Source organism: Boleophthalmus pectinirostris, unplaced genomic scaffold, assembly GCF_026225935.1.
Source record: "Boleophthalmus pectinirostris isolate CB_2022bp ecotype Guang Dong unplaced genomic scaffold, ASM2622593v1 HiC_scaffold_8, whole genome shotgun sequence".
Classification (NCBI taxonomy): Eukaryota; Metazoa; Chordata; class Actinopteri; order Gobiiformes; family Gobiidae; genus Boleophthalmus; species Boleophthalmus pectinirostris.
The window spans coordinates 4,721,054-4,738,746 of record NW_026571515.1 but is presented as its reverse complement, the minus strand read 5'-3'; the positions used below and the strand labels follow the sequence as shown (position 1 = coordinate 4,738,746).

The following is a 17,693-nucleotide window of genomic DNA, read 5'->3' as shown; positions in this document are numbered from 1 at the left end:
TGGGGCGTCTCAGTGCAGCCTGTGCGCTCATTTGAAACCCGCGGAGACTCTACGGCGCATCACAAACACACACGCTCCCTATGCACGGCTCGTCTGCGACAGCGTGTGCCCTCGTGTACCAGCGTGCATCACAGGGCAGGTTCAACTTCCTAAACATCCTACCTGTCCACCTGCCTCACGTCAGCACGCCGCCCCTCGCCTTTTCACGCTCTCGCTCCTTCCTGCGTACAGCGAACACAAGCCCCTCCCACAGTGCGGCTGATTAGAAGAGCAAGACCAAACGTGAAGCAAAAACCAGTCTAAATTTGTGTTCCAGTGTTGGCACAAAGCAGGTCTACAGCATAGAGCGGATCTACAGAACAGACCTACTGCCACATTTGGCTGAAGTTTGTCTAACAAAAGTGACAAATGCATCTGTGTTTGTCACGATGTGCGTTTGGTTTGGTAAACGTGCAGAGGCTGGTAAATATCACTGCAAAACCAGAAAAGAATGAAACTCCAGTTTGGAACTTTAAAAAACAGGTTTAAAAATCTTCCTTCACTTTTTTCACAGTTTTGTGTAAAGTGCCAGAGGAAGTTCTCTTAAAGAAGAGGTTCTCAAACTGTGGGGGAGGGTCCAAAAAAGGGGCACAGAGTGTTTCAGTGCAGTTTGTTTGGCTTTGTATTAGGTCGATCATTTTGACTTGGTCATTTTGTAAGTAGCTCACATGATGAAAAAGTGTGAACACCTCTGTCATAAACAATGTCAAACCGTTCATCCCGTGTTCTATTTGTGGATTAAGCCATTTCCTGGTTAAACTTTTCCTCGTAGCTGGAAAGGGTATTTTAACTTTATACGTCACATTTTCGTCCATCGGGAAACCCACGTACATTGTTTCAAGTCGAAATGGTCAAAACAGAACACAGTTTCTAATGATTTGTGAATTTCTCTCCGGAATGGAACAATATGAGGACAGGTCCAAAATATATAGTCTGGAGCCAAAGTCTCAAAAGCTCAATAAAAATGGGTTGAACTTGACATCGTTTGCCATCCTTTTTATTTGTGTTTTTTTGTTAACTGTGACCCTAAGGACCAGTAATTGGAGGGTCTGCTCTTCCGGAAATATCGCGGGGGAAAAAATGGCCATTTTAGTGTATGTGACCTTCATTTTTTGATAGAAACTTTTGAAAAATGAAAATTTCCTGAAATCCTCACTGGGTTGGGTAAGCTGTCTATAAATGTATTCCAGATGCAAAGAACACATGTGGTGACAACATTCAGTGAAAAAATAATTCCCCAAACACATTTCTACATGATTTTCATCTTTACCTCATTGACAAATAAAATATATGAAAGACAATGTCAGGTTCAACCCATTTTTAAGCCTTTGACTCCCAGACTAATATGACAATGGTTTGCCTCCAGTCCACGACATTGCCTCCAACCCTATTTCAACAAAGTTTTCAGAGTCAAACAACGTCTACATCAGAATTACTGCCCCTGGTCACTCTATCCCCGTCCTCTGACCGCACAGGTGTTGCTCAGTGGCACAAGGCCAGAGAGAGTAGAGTATCACACAATGGCCTTTTTTTCCTCAGACTGGGCAAATACAAAAGGAGACGGATCAGCAATAAGAAGCAGGTCCAAGTGATGTGAGTGTGTGAACAGATTTTACTCCCCACAATCTGATTTTAAAAACACACAGAGCTGGATAGTACTCAGCGACATTTATATGAGTAACTTTTTAAAGAACTTGTACTTTTCAGAGTACTACACATTTTATAGAAGCATATTTTTACTCCTACTTGAGTTTAGGGATGTAACAATAATCGAAATATCGTGATATCGTATCGTCAAAGGTTTCACAATAATATCGTTGAATTATAAACAGTGTTGGGAGTAACGTGTTATAAAAGAAACAAATTACTGTAATGTGTTACTTTTTGCTGGAAAAAAACTGTAATATTTCACTTGGTACAAATGTGAGTAAAACGCGTCACAATGCTTTTTTAACCTGGATTGAAGTGGTGGGTTTTTCGTTTTTCTTCGTACAAATTCGCTAAAATCACTGCGATATCGTTACGGTTCTGAACGGGGGCCCGGAGGTGCGCCCGCGTAGACCGTCAGGTAACTGCGGGCAAAAAGACCGACGCAGAGCTCCACAAACAGAATGAAGAAAACAAAAAGAAATAATGTTTAAAGTATCAGAAAAAAGTGTTTCTTATGTGTAAATTGTGTCTAATTTAGATACTGATGCAGAACTCAGTCTTACTTCCAGTGATTTTCAACATATTTCAGACCTGGTTTAGTCCTGATTAAGACCTGGTTTATGCCTGGTTTAGACCTGGTTTAGACCAGGTTTAGTCCTGGTTCAGTCCTGGTTTAATCCTGGTTTAATCCTGGTTTAATCCTGGTTTAGACATGGTTTAGATCTGGTTCAGACCTGGTTTAGACCTGGTTTAGTCCCGGTTTAGACCTGGTTCAGACCTGGTTCAGACCTGGTTTAGACCTGGTTTAGACCTGGTTTAGACCTGGTTTAGTCCTGATTTTTGACCTGGTTTAGTCCTGATTAAGACCTGGTTTATGCCTGGTTTAGATCTGATTTAGACCGGTTCAGTCCTGGTTTAGACCTGGTTTAGACCTGATTTAGACCTGGTTTAGACCTGGTTTAGACCTGATTTAGACCTGGTTTATACCTGGTTTAGACCTGGTTTAGACCTGTTTTAGACCTGATTTAGTCCTGGTTTAGTCCTGGTTTAGACCTGGTTTAGACCTGATTTAGACCTGGTTTAGACCTGGTTTAGACCTAATTTAGACCTGTTTTAGACCTGGTTTAGTCCTAGTTTAGTCCTGGTTTAGATCTGATTTAGACCTGGTTTAGTCCTGGTTTAGACCTGGTTTAGACCTGGTTTACTTATTTTTTCTTCACAAATTGCTTTTTGATTGGTGTAAAACTAAACATAAATAAAAAAATATAAATTCTAATTGACATTTACAACAGGTATTATCCAAATAAATAAAGTCCAAATTAAAGAATCCTCAACATCAGGAGCATTTTAAGTCAGTCTGCTTTTGTAGTTTTTTTTTTTTTTTTTACAATTTACCAACTTGAGTAACTTCTACTTGAGTACCATTATGTTGCAGTAACGCTACTCTCACTCGAGTACTACCCACCCCTGATAAAAACCCGCCCACACGTGAGTCTAGAGGGGAAAGAGGAGGCAAAAAGAGGAAGAGCCACTAACCGCCGTCTTGATGGGCACGTAGAGCAGCAGCCCGTCCGACTCCGCGCTCCTCTCGCCGGGCACCGTCCCCACCTGGAAGCCCTTGGACTTGACCCAGAACTTGAATTTGGCGTTGATGTTGTTGTTGCTGGTTTTCTCCTCTTCTCCCTGGAGCAGAGTTTGCAGGATCTTGTTGTATTTACGCCTGGTCACGGTCTTGGTCTTCCCGGAGTCCCCGTAGGTCCGCAGGCACCACTTTTGGAACTCCCCGTACATGTCCCCCCCTCCTGCTCCTGCTCCTCCGCCGCCGCCGCCGCTGGGACTCCGGCTGTCCGGGCTCGCCGCGCGCTGGACGTCCCCCGGTCGGTGATGGGGGACGTCCGCTACCGTGTCTCCGTTGCGTTTCCGCGTCGACATGATGAAACAGACCCAAAAAAATGATAATAAACTCTCAAAAATTAACTTCACTTTCTTCGTCAAGCTGCGCGTAATTACGGATAAACTCCAAATTTACGCTGCGTACTCCAAAATACTCAACTAAAAAAATGTCCCAACCGCTATATATTCAACAAAAAATGAATAAAAGCTTCGAAATAATCCCATAATTGAAAATAGTTTCTCAAATTCTGCGTAATTGCGGATGGGGTCTCACGTAACTAACGCTGTAGTCCGAAAAATTCAAAAAATCCCAACAAAAAAACTGCCCCAACCGCTATATAGTCCACAAAAAATAAATTACCAAATCAGAAATATTTGTAATAATCCCATGATTGAAAATAAATTGTCTTTATCGCTTGTCTTTTTTGAAATACTCGTTTCTAAATTAGCTTTCCAGCTCCTCCTTCCTCTTCAGTGAACGCTGGCACGACAACGATTACGCGCCGGGGAGAAAAAAAAGAAAACAACAACAGGGGTAAGAAAAAAAAAAAAAAACAGTTGGATGAATCAAATAAAAGCTCCTATTTGGTTGTAATTTCGTCGGGAACAATGCCACACGGAGAGGAGACGGTAGGGAGGGAGGAAGAGGAGGAGGAGGAGGACCTGGGGGGGGGACTCGGGAGACACGAGAGGAGAGGAAAGGAAAGGAAAAGGGGGGCGTACCGGCGGGGACGTGCTCCAGAGCTGTGCCCGGGCTCTGGCACACCTGTTAGCCGCGTGGGTCCGCTCCGAGCCTCGGGGAAGGAAGGAGGGAAGGAGGGGTTGAGGGGTTGAGGGTTGCCGCGTTCGGTCACCTCCTCCCCCCCTTTCACTACGCGATCTCAGAGGGGTGGGGGGGACGTCGGATCAAGTGGAAGGGGTGCACCCAGCTCCTCCAAAAAAACAAAAAAAATGTCTAATTATGTTTAAATTGCTTGTTAAATGAGTAGGGGCTCAGCGATCACAAAAGCGTCCGTTGTAGAAAGCAAAAAAAAAACCGAGCAAATTACGCGCGCTAAAACAGATTACGCGCGGAGAAAACGTCGCAATACGTGCACCTCTTGTCCCGGAGTGTGCCTTCCTTCTTTCCTTTCTTGCCCCGGACGGACGCGGCTGATGAGAGGCAGCGGACACCTGTTTGAGTCCCCCCCCCTCCCTCCTCCTCGCGATTCCACCTTAAATCCGCACGCTGCGCCACCTTAAATCGTATCCAAACGCAGAAAATAAAAGGCAGAATGGTGGTGCTGGTCCGTGCACTCGGCGTGTTGTTGCAGCAGACGCACACGCGCGGTCCGGGCGGTTTTAGTTCCCCTTCCCTCGGCTTCTGTGCACGGGACGCGCTTCAGGCAGCCCCGAGCTGCAGCGTCCGGATGAGGAAGTGTCCGGGGCAGAAGCGGGAGGGGGGCAGGAGCAGAGATACCCCGTCCCACCGGGTCAGAGAGAACCTGAAATGTGCGCATCTAAGCGAAATCACAGAGAGAGAGATAAAACAGGACATTAGAAGCGCGTTGTTGTTTGAATTTAAAGGGAATTTTGAAGTAATTTTAGCTTAAGTCGCGCTACCAGGGCGTTGTTTCCCAAAAATCTTGATCAAAATTTACAGAGAGGCAAAGAGGCATAAGCTGTCATTTATTTAAGTAAAATACAGAAAAGGATACTTAAAAAAGACCAAAACACAAAGAAAATGTGACTGTACTGGCACCGCACTTTCGGTTCGATACGATATAGATCTCGATACACCGCACTTTTGGTTTGATACGATACATATCTCGATATAGTGCACTTTCTTTTCGATACGATACATATCTCGATACCACGCACTTTTGGTTCAATACGATACAAATTTCAATACACCACACTTGGTTCAATATGATACATATCTCGATACTGTCCACTTTTGGTTCGATACGATACATATCTCGATACTGTCCACTTTTGGTTCGATACGATACATATCTCGATACTGTCCACTTTTGGTTCGATACGATACATATCTCGATACTGTCCACTTTTGGTTCGATACGATACATATCTCGATACTGTCCACTTTTGGTTCGATACGATACATATCTCGATACACCGCACTTTTCTGTTTGGTACAATACATATCTCGATATAGTGCACTTTCTTTTCGATACGATACATATCTCGATACCACGCACTTTTGGTTCAATACGATACAAATTTCAATACACCACACTTGGTTCGATACGATACATATCTCGATACTGTCCACTTTTGGTTCGATACGATGCAAATCACGATCACTCAGTCAAAAATAAAATGTCCTCATTAAAGTTCGATAATGCTCACACATTTATTTTGTGATTTATTAATAATGTCTCTTGACTTGGATCGCAAAGAAATGTGACTTTTAAAATTATGGGTCCCCAGAAAAAAGTTTGGGAAACATTTCTGTACCAGGGTGACCGGCCCTGTTTACCCAGGACAGTTCCAGTTTCACAGTTTTGAGCCTGGGCCCCTGTCCCAGCAAATTTATCGCAGATTTGTCCCAGTTTTATACACAAAAAGTCTCAGGTGTCCCTATTTTTGACCAATTTGATCCCCACCACCAACAAAAAGAGGCATAAATTGATATTTATTTAAGTAAAATACAGAGAAGGATACTTAAAAATCACCAAAACACAAAGGTAATGTGACTGTACTGGCACTTGTTAGCGGCAGTGGGGACTTAAGGGACGTTTTGAAGGTTTGGGGTAATTTTAGCTCAAGTCATGCTGCATTAGGGTGACCAGACGTCCCTGTTTACCGGGGACAGTCCCAGTTTTGAGTCCTGTGTCCTCTGTCCCAGCAGATTTATACAAAACCACTGATTTGTCTCATTTTTTTATTTATTTATTTTTTTAACAATGTTTTTATTTTGTTTTATACGTTATAAAGCACAACCACACAATCTATCAGTCATGTACATAAAAACAATTACAGATCAACCTAACAGTTAGAAAATTAAGTTATTCATCCATATTTTTTTTTCTCCCAACCCAAATATCAGTAAATATAAACATATAAACACACACCATAAAAATACAAGATGTATACACATATACATACATTAAAAAATAGAATAGAAATAAATAAAAAACAAAAGGTCTACAGAATAATCTCAATCATCCGTCAAATTAAGATTCCCTACAAAACTTTGAAGAGGACCCCACGCCTCGTCAAACTATTTCAACTTTCTTTTCCTAATCCATGTGATCTGTTCCAAGGGAAAAACTATGAGCATCTGTTTTACCCAGTGCACCAACCTGGGATTTGTCCCAGTTTTACTCAAAAAATATCCCAGGTGTCCCAATTTTTGACCAATTTGATCCCCACCAACAGTAAAAAGAGGCATAAATTGTCATTTATTTCAGTAAAATACAGAAAAGGATACTTAAAAATGACCAAAACACAAAGAAAATGTGACTGTACTGGCACTTGTTAGCAGAGTTGGGGACCTGCAAGCCGTGACTTGGACTCGAGTCAGACTTGAATCTCTATTTTTAGGACTTGAGACTTGACTTGATAAAATGGACTAAGACTTGGTACTTATTATGTTATTTTAAAAGTGCATTGTGTAACTTTTTGGGTGTAGGATCCATCATTTGCTTTTCTCCGTGAAGATGTTATCGCTTTGTCTGGAATGTTTCACAGTACGGCATTAAAGGTTGTACGGAGGATTTTTTTTTGTTTCAAACTGTCAGTGAAAGATTAAAATACCATTACAGAGACGCAGCAGCTTTGTAATTATGATGACCAATAAAAAAAACAACGAAAATCTATCAACTGTGGACGTGTTGAGGCCAGATAAACATCAGCCAATAGAAAACGAGGCTCCCTCATTTTCTATTGGCTGTTAGGTTGTCAATCAAACTCCCTAGTATAACTGACTCGTCGGAGCGCGGGGATTACGTGGTTTACGCGGCGGTTCTTAGAGGCTTTTTCGAACTGTCGCTTCCTCGCATTTCGCACAAAGTTTGTCGCGACGGCGGACGAGAATCCACGACCGGTTCGCCCCAAAATAAAGTCCGTTTTTTGAGATCGCTGAAAGAAGAAGAGAAGTGGAAAAGGAGCAAAGCCAAACTGAGGTGATTCTTGGAGATCTCGTCCAGCGATGGCGCGACCGAAGCAGACGAAGGGTCTAAAAACTGACGCGTCGGTCGCTGAATTACTTCTAAACAGGTCACTTCAACAGTAATTCTGAATGCGAACAAGGACTGTTGCTATATTTCTCTTCCCTTAAAAAAATCCTCTATACAACCTTTAAACCTTTCTATAATCATGGAGACTAAGCCAGACGAAGTTACAGGTCAGATCTGTGGAGAGGCGACCCCGCTCACAGTCAGAATGTTGTTTTTCTAGGTATTTTTGCGCTATAAAACCACCTACAATTGAATAAATGTAAAGTAGAGCTGTTTAATGTCACAGAGCTGCTTTAAAAATCTAACCTCCGCTCGTCTCTTTCCTCCGCTGCCTCGTGTCTCCAGTCCATTTTATAAAAACATTTCTGATTTTTGAAAATTAGCCCTGTGTTATTCCAACAGAAAACATCAGCCTGGTAAAAAATGAAAGTAAATAATAAAAGTGACTGTTGTTGGTCTTGAGCGTGGGAACTATTGAAAAAGGAAATAAAATCTGTTTAAGATGCTTATCGCGCACTTCTGCTCACCGCAGCCACCCACGAAATGACCACAAGAAATTACAAAACGACTCATTTATGTCTGAACATAAAAAGGCTGACTGACTAGTGCTCATGCCTCACAGCGAGAAGGTTCCAGGTTTGATCCCCAGGTCGCCCGGGCCTTTCTGTGTTGACAACTCACCCTTATGTGACAGATAATACTCCCTACAACTGTACAACTCACTCTTATGTAACAGATAATACTCCCTACAACTGTACAACTCACTCTTATGTAACAGATAATACTCCCTACAACTGTACAACAACTCACCCTTATGTAACAGATAATACTCCCTACAACTGTACAACTCACCCTTATGTAACAGATAATACTCCCTACAACTGTACAACAGCTCGCCCTTATGTAACAGATAATACTCCCTACAACTGTACAACAACTCTTATGTAACAGATAATACTCCCTACAACTGTACAACAACTCTTATGTAACAGATAATACTCCCTACAACTGTACAACAACTCTTATGTAACAGATAATACTCCCTACAACTGTACAACAGCTCTTATGTAACAGATAATACTCCCTACAACTGTACAACCACTCGCCCTTATGTAACAGATAATACTCCCTACAACTGTACAACAACTCTTATGTAATAGATAATACTCCCTACAACTGTACAACAACTCTTATGTAACAGATAATACTCCCTACAACTGTACAACAGCTCTTATGTAACAGATAATACTCCCTACAACTGTACAACCACTCGCCCTTATGTAACAGATAATACTCCCTACAACTCTACAACAGCTCTTATGTAACAGATAATACTCTCTACAACTGTACAACAACTCGCCCTTATGTAAAAGATAATACTCCCTACAACTGTACAACTCACCCTTATGTAACAGATAATACTCCCTACAACTGTACAACTCACCCTTATGTAGCAGATAATACTCCCTACAACTCTACAACAGCTCACCCTTACAGTATGTAACAGATAATACTCCCTACAACTGTACAACAACTCGCCCTTATGTAACAGATAATACTCCCTACAACTGTACAACAACTCTTATGTAACGGAAAACCCAATGTCCTGACAATCATTGAGTGTGTTTACATGCACATGAGTGTAATCGTTTTTTTTTTTTCCAGTGACAGTTTGGTCGTGTTTGGTGTAAACTGGGACATTTCTGTGTCCAGAGGAACTTTTGGTCACATTTCATGTGAGAAATGCAGCTGAGATGAAGGTTAAGACTGACTGATGCTCGCTGTGGCTGCAGCCGTGAAACATGCAGAGAACCTGATATTTGTTAATTAGCCCTGGGATAACGTTACGTCTGATGTTCGCCAACTGGCTCCACTCTGTTTCTACTAAGATGTAGGTGCAGTTTCCCGTTCAGAGGAGGTGTTTCTACACAATATCACACAGCAAGGTCCGGTCAAGTGGTATCGGAGGGAAACGGGCAGATTTTTGACATTCAAATGTCTCTTATTCAGAAACTAGAGGAACTATTGAAATAAGTAAAGTATCAGAATGTAGGAAAGAGTTACACTCCAACAGGGTCAAGTTAAACCTGTGAGATTCTTTCAAGTTGTTGACAAAAAATTAAAAAAACTCATGTCGGTAACGGAGGGAATGAAATATGCAGCACTTTTTGGGCAATAAATCCAAACAGTGATAACTCTTGGTTCTCACTTACATATCCTTAACAAACTGGTTTGAATATTTGCTTCATATAGTTTTCTACCATATGGTACAAGATTAGGTTGAAAAACCTCTTACTTTTTGACTCATGAGATTTTTTATTAAGAAAGTTCATGGTAACGGAGGGAAAAGTAACGGAGGGAAAATTGTTCAAGCAAGTAGAAGGTGCAGGATTTTACATAATTTGTCGCTTTTTTCTTCTGAATATTTTAATATTACTTCAAAATGAAAGGAAACTATTTCTATAAAATATGTCAGTCCTTCCAAGCAAATTTTTATCATTTTAAATAATTTTTTTTTTTTTTTTAAATCATGTCCCTTCATCAACAGTTCAAAGATGAATGGAATAACACAAGATATGATGAAATACATCCATTTATTTACATGATTTTCAGGTCTTTGAAATTTGGGAAATAATTTTTGTTCCATGTTTCATTCATGGTCTGTTTAAAACATATGGAACTTTAGAACCAAAAATGAAACAGAAAAAAGATAAACAGTTTCACATCCATACATATGTATCTGTTCAGTACATTTTTATATCAGATGCATTAACTTGAATATTTGGCCTTGTTGTTTACTTCTGCTTGACCGGGACCAGCAGTGTTCAGTTCCCAAATTCAATGTGGCAAGACCAGACATTTTTACAATAAATTTGAATGAACCCACGTGTCGGTCGCTGTTGTAGCTCCTTGTGTCATTTCTCTGTTTTTACTCTGCTACAAACTTAAACATGCACAGTCTTGATCTCGATCAATGTTTCTTCTGCTCGATGGAATAATGTCTGTGAAGTGATGACGTGTTTTTGACAGTAAAATCCCGTCTGTGAATTCGTATTCGTACTGATGAAAGCGTAATCGTAAATTTTCATTTCGCGATTGTAATTCTTGACGTCGTAACTTTTCAGTTCATATTCTGATGGATAAAATACACACAATATATTTTATGTACGACTGGACTCATTTGAGAGTTTACAAATATTTATTTTATGCGCAGCTACAGCCAAATATGCACGGATTTCTATTCTATGTGCACGAATATTTGTGAAAGCTTCTTACTCCATAAACTCAGCCTAAATCTGCAGTATTTGTGTGTTAAACATGTGTGAATGAAACTAAACAGAACTCCAGGTCTGTTTGTGTCAAGGAAACAGAAAATAGTGTAATATGAGCCTTGTAACGTGTTGGATGGACCCTCCACTAGAACATTTACAGAAAGCACCTTGAAGTGAATCCATTTTGAAGTGAGCGTGTCTTTGCTGAAGTTGCAGTTCAGATGTTAGTGACAGGAAACCCGCCCCCCTCTGGTACAGTCCCAGAGCAGACAGTTAAGACCCCCCTGTCCCCTGCCCACCTGCCCCACAGCTCTGCCCGAGAGAGACGAGGGAGACGAGCCTGAGACGAGCCTGAGACGAGCCTGAGACGAGCCTGAGAGGAGCCAGGTGCAATGTGGTTGGCGGGTTTCCTCCTCCTCCTCCTCCTCCTCCTCCTCCTCGTCCTCCCAGAGCAAACGGCTCTTTCCACCGGGGCATCAGCTGCTCGAGTTGTTGTTGTTTCTGTGTCAGGGTTCATCCTAAAAGTGTCACAGCGGCGATGGTTAAAGAGCCAATATTACACACAGGAACGACTCATCTGTGTTATAATGTCGTTTCCTCTTCACAAACCAGGTCTAAACCAGGTCTAAACCAGGTCTAAACCAGGTCTAAACAAGAACTGAACCAGGTCTAAACCAGGTCTAAACCAGGTCTAAACAAGAACTGAACCAGGTCTAAACCAGGTCTAAACAAGAACTGAACCAGGTCTAAACAAGAACTGAACCAGGTCTAAACCAGGTCTAAATCAGGTCTAAACAAGAACTGAACCGAGGTCTGAACCGAGGTCTGAACCGAGGTCTAAACCAGGTCTAAAGCAGGTCTGAACCAGGACTGAACCAGAACGGAACCAGATCTAAACGAGGATTGAACCAGGACGAAAGCAGGTCTAAACCAGGAATAAACAAGGACTGAACCAGGTCTAAACCAGGTCTAAACCAGGACTAAACCAGGAATAAACAAGGACTGAACCAGGTCTAAACCAGGTCTAAACCAGGACTAAACCAGGAATAAAGCAGGACTGAACCAGGAATAAACCAGGAATAAACCAGGACTACACCAGGACTAAAACAGGACTAATTACATAACTCCAGTACATGTAATCTGTTTCTCCCCAACACTGTGGAGCGTTTACAACTTTTCCACTCTGGAGGATGGTTTCAGATTTTTTCGTTATTTTAAGCCCCAAAAACGCCGTCACCTTCGTAAAATATTTTGTCGTTTTTATCCGCAAACGTTCTCGTGTAAACAGGCCCTAAAACACCAAGGGCAGATTCAGCAAAATATGCAAAAACAATGACTCCAAAACATGAACTATGACACTGTGCTCTTCAAAAAGTTACTACAATCACAACTTAACCTTTCTCAGTTTATGGACAGGTCTCATGTGAAGCTCAGAACTTCCAGAATTAACTCCCTGAGCTGCAGCGGCTGCACTAGCACTGACTCATGATGCTACAGGCGCTGGGGTTCAGGCCGAGAATATTCAGATCAGCGAGAGGCCTTTTGGGTGTAAAGTGGATGTGAGCGTTCAGCAGTACACGTTGTCCTCTCCCCTCTGTACACATTTGTGCATTGAGTCATTGTGCAGATTCTAATTCTGTTTCGGGACAGTTCCTCGTTGGTGAGGGGACATTTCAACATTTTCAGAGGCCCTATCTCAAATTCTGCAGAAAGAGGAAGTAGAACTCGAACAGGAAGTCAATCCAGGACAGTTCAGGACAGCTCGACTTGAACTGTGTCAAAGGAGCGCGTACACAGACACATGGGCAGTTTATTGATAGTTTACTAATAGTTTCTACATGTATCTCTATTGTTTAATGTTGAGCGATTACCATGGTAACACACCTGGCTGCAGGGGCGGAGTCTGAAGAGTAGATACCTGTTTTAACCAAACACACTCCATCATTCCATCCATCTTTTATTCAAAAATGAGTGTATTTTTATTGACACACATACATACATACACACACTTATAATCCAGAGCAACTAATAGTGTGGAAAATACAGTACATACATACATACATACACACACACATACATACATACACGCATACATACATACATACAGGCATACAGTACACGCATATGTACATACATACATACATACATACACACACACATACATACATACACGCATACATACATACATACATACATACATACACACATACACACACATACAGGCATACATACATACATACATACACACACACACATACATACATACATACATACACACATACATACATACATACATACATACATACACACACACATACATACATACATGCATACATACATACACACACACACATACATACACACGCATACACACACATACAGGCATACATACATACACACATGCATACACATACACACACACATACATACATGCATACACACATACATACACACACATACAGGCATACATACATGCATACATACATACACACATACATACACATACACACATGCATACATACATACATACATACATACACACACATACAGGCATACATTCATGCATACATACATACACACATATATACATACAGGCATACATACATGCATACACACACACATACATACATACATACACACACATACAGGCATACATTCATGCATACATACATACACACATACATACATACATGCATACATACACACACATACAGGCATACATACATGCATACATACATACACACATACATACATACAGGCATACATACATGCATACATACATACATACATACATACATACACACATACATACATACACACATACATACATACATACATACATACATACATACATACAGGCATACATACGTACATACATACTTACACACACATACATACACGCATACATACGTACATACATACGTACATACATACGTACATACATACGTACATACATACACACATACATACACATACACACATACATACATACATACATACAGGCATACATACATGCATACATACGTACATACATACTTACACACACATACATACGTACATACATACATACACATACATACATACGTACATACATACACACACTTACATACACACATACATACATACACACATATATAAAGTCTATGTCCTGTCTTAACCCTTTTCTAAACTTGTGAAATCGTGTTTAAAAGTCCTTGATGATGGCTCTGGATGCTGGTCCCCACTGGCCCCTCCTGAAAGGCTGAGGGGCCCCGGGGACTTTCACTTCCTGTAGCGGTGAAGGCTTATTGTGGCACCACAAAGGGCCCGTCTCTTTTATTCCACAGAGTAAGAGAGATAAGACAGAGACAACAGAACGTCTTTGCACTACAGCTGCTCTGAGAATTAGAATTACACTGGTCTGGAAACACGGAAAGTATCTGCAATAAAGTTTATTTTTCATCTTCGTGTAATAAAGTAAAATGTGTCTTCGACTATATTGGTGGTTTTCAGATTCTAAAATGTGATGATGTCGCAGATTTTCCTTTTTATTTTTTTTTTTGATTACCTTGTACTTTGCCATGAAATATTGGAAAGGTAAATACCCAAATATAAAACCTGATCATTTCTGTTATTGATTAAACTCAAGACCATGCTTTATTACAACAAAAAATTGCAGATGAACAATAATAAATTGACCTGTGTATTAAATAATATTGGTTTGTAGAACATAGTGATGTCATCTGAAACCCAACAATAAGGTAAAGAGTGTTTATTCCATCTTAGATCTTTTCTGGGGACCCATATTTTAAAAGTCACAAACCTTCGCGACCCAAGTCAATAGACATTATTCGTAAATCACAAAATAAAGGTGGAGCTGAGCATTACTGAACATTAATGAGGATATTTTATTGTTGACTGAGTGATCGTGTCTCTGAACAATTAGTATTACTCAAGTTTTAAACAGTAATTAGTGCAGGGGTGTCAAACTTATTTTGTTCCGGGGGTCCGTATCCAACCGACTTTGATCCCAAAGGGGCCGGATCAGAAAACTCATGTCATATAAACCCCAAAAATAACAATAAGTTCAAATATTTGTGCAGAGAAACACAAAATCTTTTTTAATTGATGAAGTCTTTATTTTACAAAATATTATATTATGAACAATCTGAAACTTTAAGAAAAATGCAATTTCAACACAAAGTTTTAACATGAACTTGTATGAAAAAAGGAATAAGTCGATTTTTTCTTGGAAAATCCTGCACTCGGCTCCACTTTTCTCATGTTGGACATTTTTCTGATGAGGGTGTCACGGTCAACAGTCAAAACGATCGTCCTTTAAGAGCGTTTGGAAAGAGACAAGTCTTCATTTGTGCTGCTCTGGTGGGAGGGGCCACGTACAGAGACGCTGGAGACGCTGCTGTGATAAACACCACAGAAAATTAACAATATTTTAATAAAAAATATATTTCAAATATTTTAGTAGAAAATCAGCCAAGGGCCAGATTAAAGGTCTTGGAGGGCCGGATCCAGCCCCCGGGCCGAATGTTTGACACCCCTGCATTAGTGTTTCCCACAGAAAATTGGTTAGGCAATGCACTGCAAATCAAAACATGTACACATGTATAACTGCACTGTGATTTTAATTGTTTTTCTATGTGCAAAGTATGGGAACTGTGTATTAATGGGAACTGTGCAATAATGGGAACTGTGCAATGAATGGAACTATATAATGAGTGGTGTGTGCAATATTTTAGTGTCTGGCCCCTGTGACCCCAGCCCTTGGACAACGGATGGAAATTAGCCTTAGGCTACAGTCCGGTGTGTTTACATTCATGTTGATGTTTGTTCATTAACATGCTCTGTCCCAATCAAATAAATAAATAAATAAACTGCTGCCGAAAAAGTGAGGAGATGTATGTATATTTCAGACCTACATACAGATCGTGACAGTGACCCAAAAAAAATCTTTGGTGACCCACCTGAGGGTTGCGACCCAATCTTTGGGAAACCACGCTCTAGAGAAGTGGACTGAGGAAGTGTGACGTCACCTATAGCGTTCAACTGCCAAATTAACCCAATTTGGAACCAATTTCCATATTTGGAATAATGTTACACAGCAGGATGGATTCTAGAGATATTTCTACTGAGTTCACAAGCTCACGAAAATCCATCTTGGCGTGTGTCTGCTGGGGCGGGAGCACCTGAAAGCCAAACAAGAAGCACCCAAACAAACCACAGAGTATCCCCAGGTCTGACTACCCCAAATTGAAGACTTTTTAAAGACCTTTTTAAGATCACTTAAATGAAAATTAAGACCATCATCACACCTGTTATATGGGCAAAAAATACCAGATCCAATTCTAATGACCAACCAACTACCAGTACTGTATCTAGAATCTAAGAGCCACTGTGGATTAAACTGCACTTCCTCATGATCCATCCAACACCTTCCTCCACTTTACTCATCATTTACTCGTTGCCGCAGCACCAGAAACTAAAGTATTGTTTGCACATACTCCATATTAGATGTGTCCTTCCTTTATTTAACATCTCACTGCAGCCCGGTTGAGTATACAAAAAAATAGGCTAATGAATTTTAAGACCTTTAAGACTTAGACAAGACTTTTTAAGGCCTTAATTTAGGAACATGAAATTTAAGACTTTTTTGAGAGTTTTAAGACCCCGCAGCTGCCCTGAACCAAAACAAACATGGCGACACCAACAGACATACTTCTATTTCAGCAGCAATACATTTAGGCTACGTTCAGACTGCAGGGCTTAAAGCTCAATTTGGATTTTTTTGTGAAATCTAATGTTTTTGCGAGGTCGTTCACATTTCCAAGTAAATGTGACTTGTATGTGACTCCAGTGTGAACGTTAAATGGCCCAAAAGTGTCCCGCATGTGCACTGGAGACACGACGACGTCAACCGCAGCGAGCGTCTCTGTGTTTACGGAAGTTGTGTTGAGCACCTGGAGATTTTAAAGTTCCTCTCGTACCGGAGCCAGAACATGAACAACTTACTTGTTTTAAGGAGGAGATTGAGAAGGAGAAGGACGAGGTTTTTGGCCGTAGCAACGTCCGTTGAAAGGAACGTGTGGATGTGGAGACGGAGCCAAGAGTGGTGAGTGGTGATGTGCTTCGCTTCAGTGACACGGAGTTCATTAACAATTTTCACCTACTTCAGCGCAGAATAGTGACGTTTGTGTCTTGTTGATAACGTGTAGGTCAGGGGTGTCCAAACTTTTTTCAATAAGGGCCACATATTTAAACACAGATGAAGCAGAGAGCTGATCGAGGGCCGTAGACGGGAGCTCAGTACAGTGAATAATTGAAATACGTGCATGTTTAAAACTTTATTCATGCTAAAATCCTCAAAACCACACACCAAATCTTCAATATTTGCTTTATCAAAGTAGATTTTCAGAAAACTTGCAGTAAAAAGTTAATTTTTAATTGATGTAAGGTAATTTGGGCCAAGTCACCTGGAAACCTGAGGGCCAAGAAAAATTTGTCCAAGGGCTGCATTTGGCCCACGGGCCGTAGTTTGGACATGCCTGGTGTAGGTGGATGAATGCGCTTTAGCCGTTCAGACTGAAGTCACATGTCAAAAGATCAGATATGTATCGGTTTCAGGAGCACATATCCAAGTGTCCTGGGTCACATTTGAAAA

General features: G+C 40.9%; 2 protein-coding genes across 2 annotated transcripts in view; one reads left to right on the top strand and one right to left on the bottom strand.

Moving 5' to 3' along the window:
* The window catches only part of LOC110165247 (nucleolar protein 4-like), a 451,198-nt gene extending 446,950 nt beyond the window's left edge, over positions 1 to 4,248 (bottom strand). Inside the window, 1 exon segment of the mRNA XM_055165659.1 lies at positions 3,226 to 4,248. Coding sequence (XP_055021634.1) covers positions 3,226 to 3,621 — 396 coding nt within the window. The 5' untranslated portion in view covers positions 3,622 to 4,248.
* The window catches only part of LOC110154148 (protein NLRC3-like), a 32,501-nt gene continuing 18,999 nt past the window's right edge, over positions 4,192 to 17,693 (top strand). The window contains exon 1 of the mRNA XM_055165643.1: positions 4,192 to 4,403. Coding sequence (XP_055021618.1) covers positions 4,192 to 4,403 — 212 coding nt within the window. The remainder of the gene's footprint in view (positions 4,404 to 17,693) is intronic.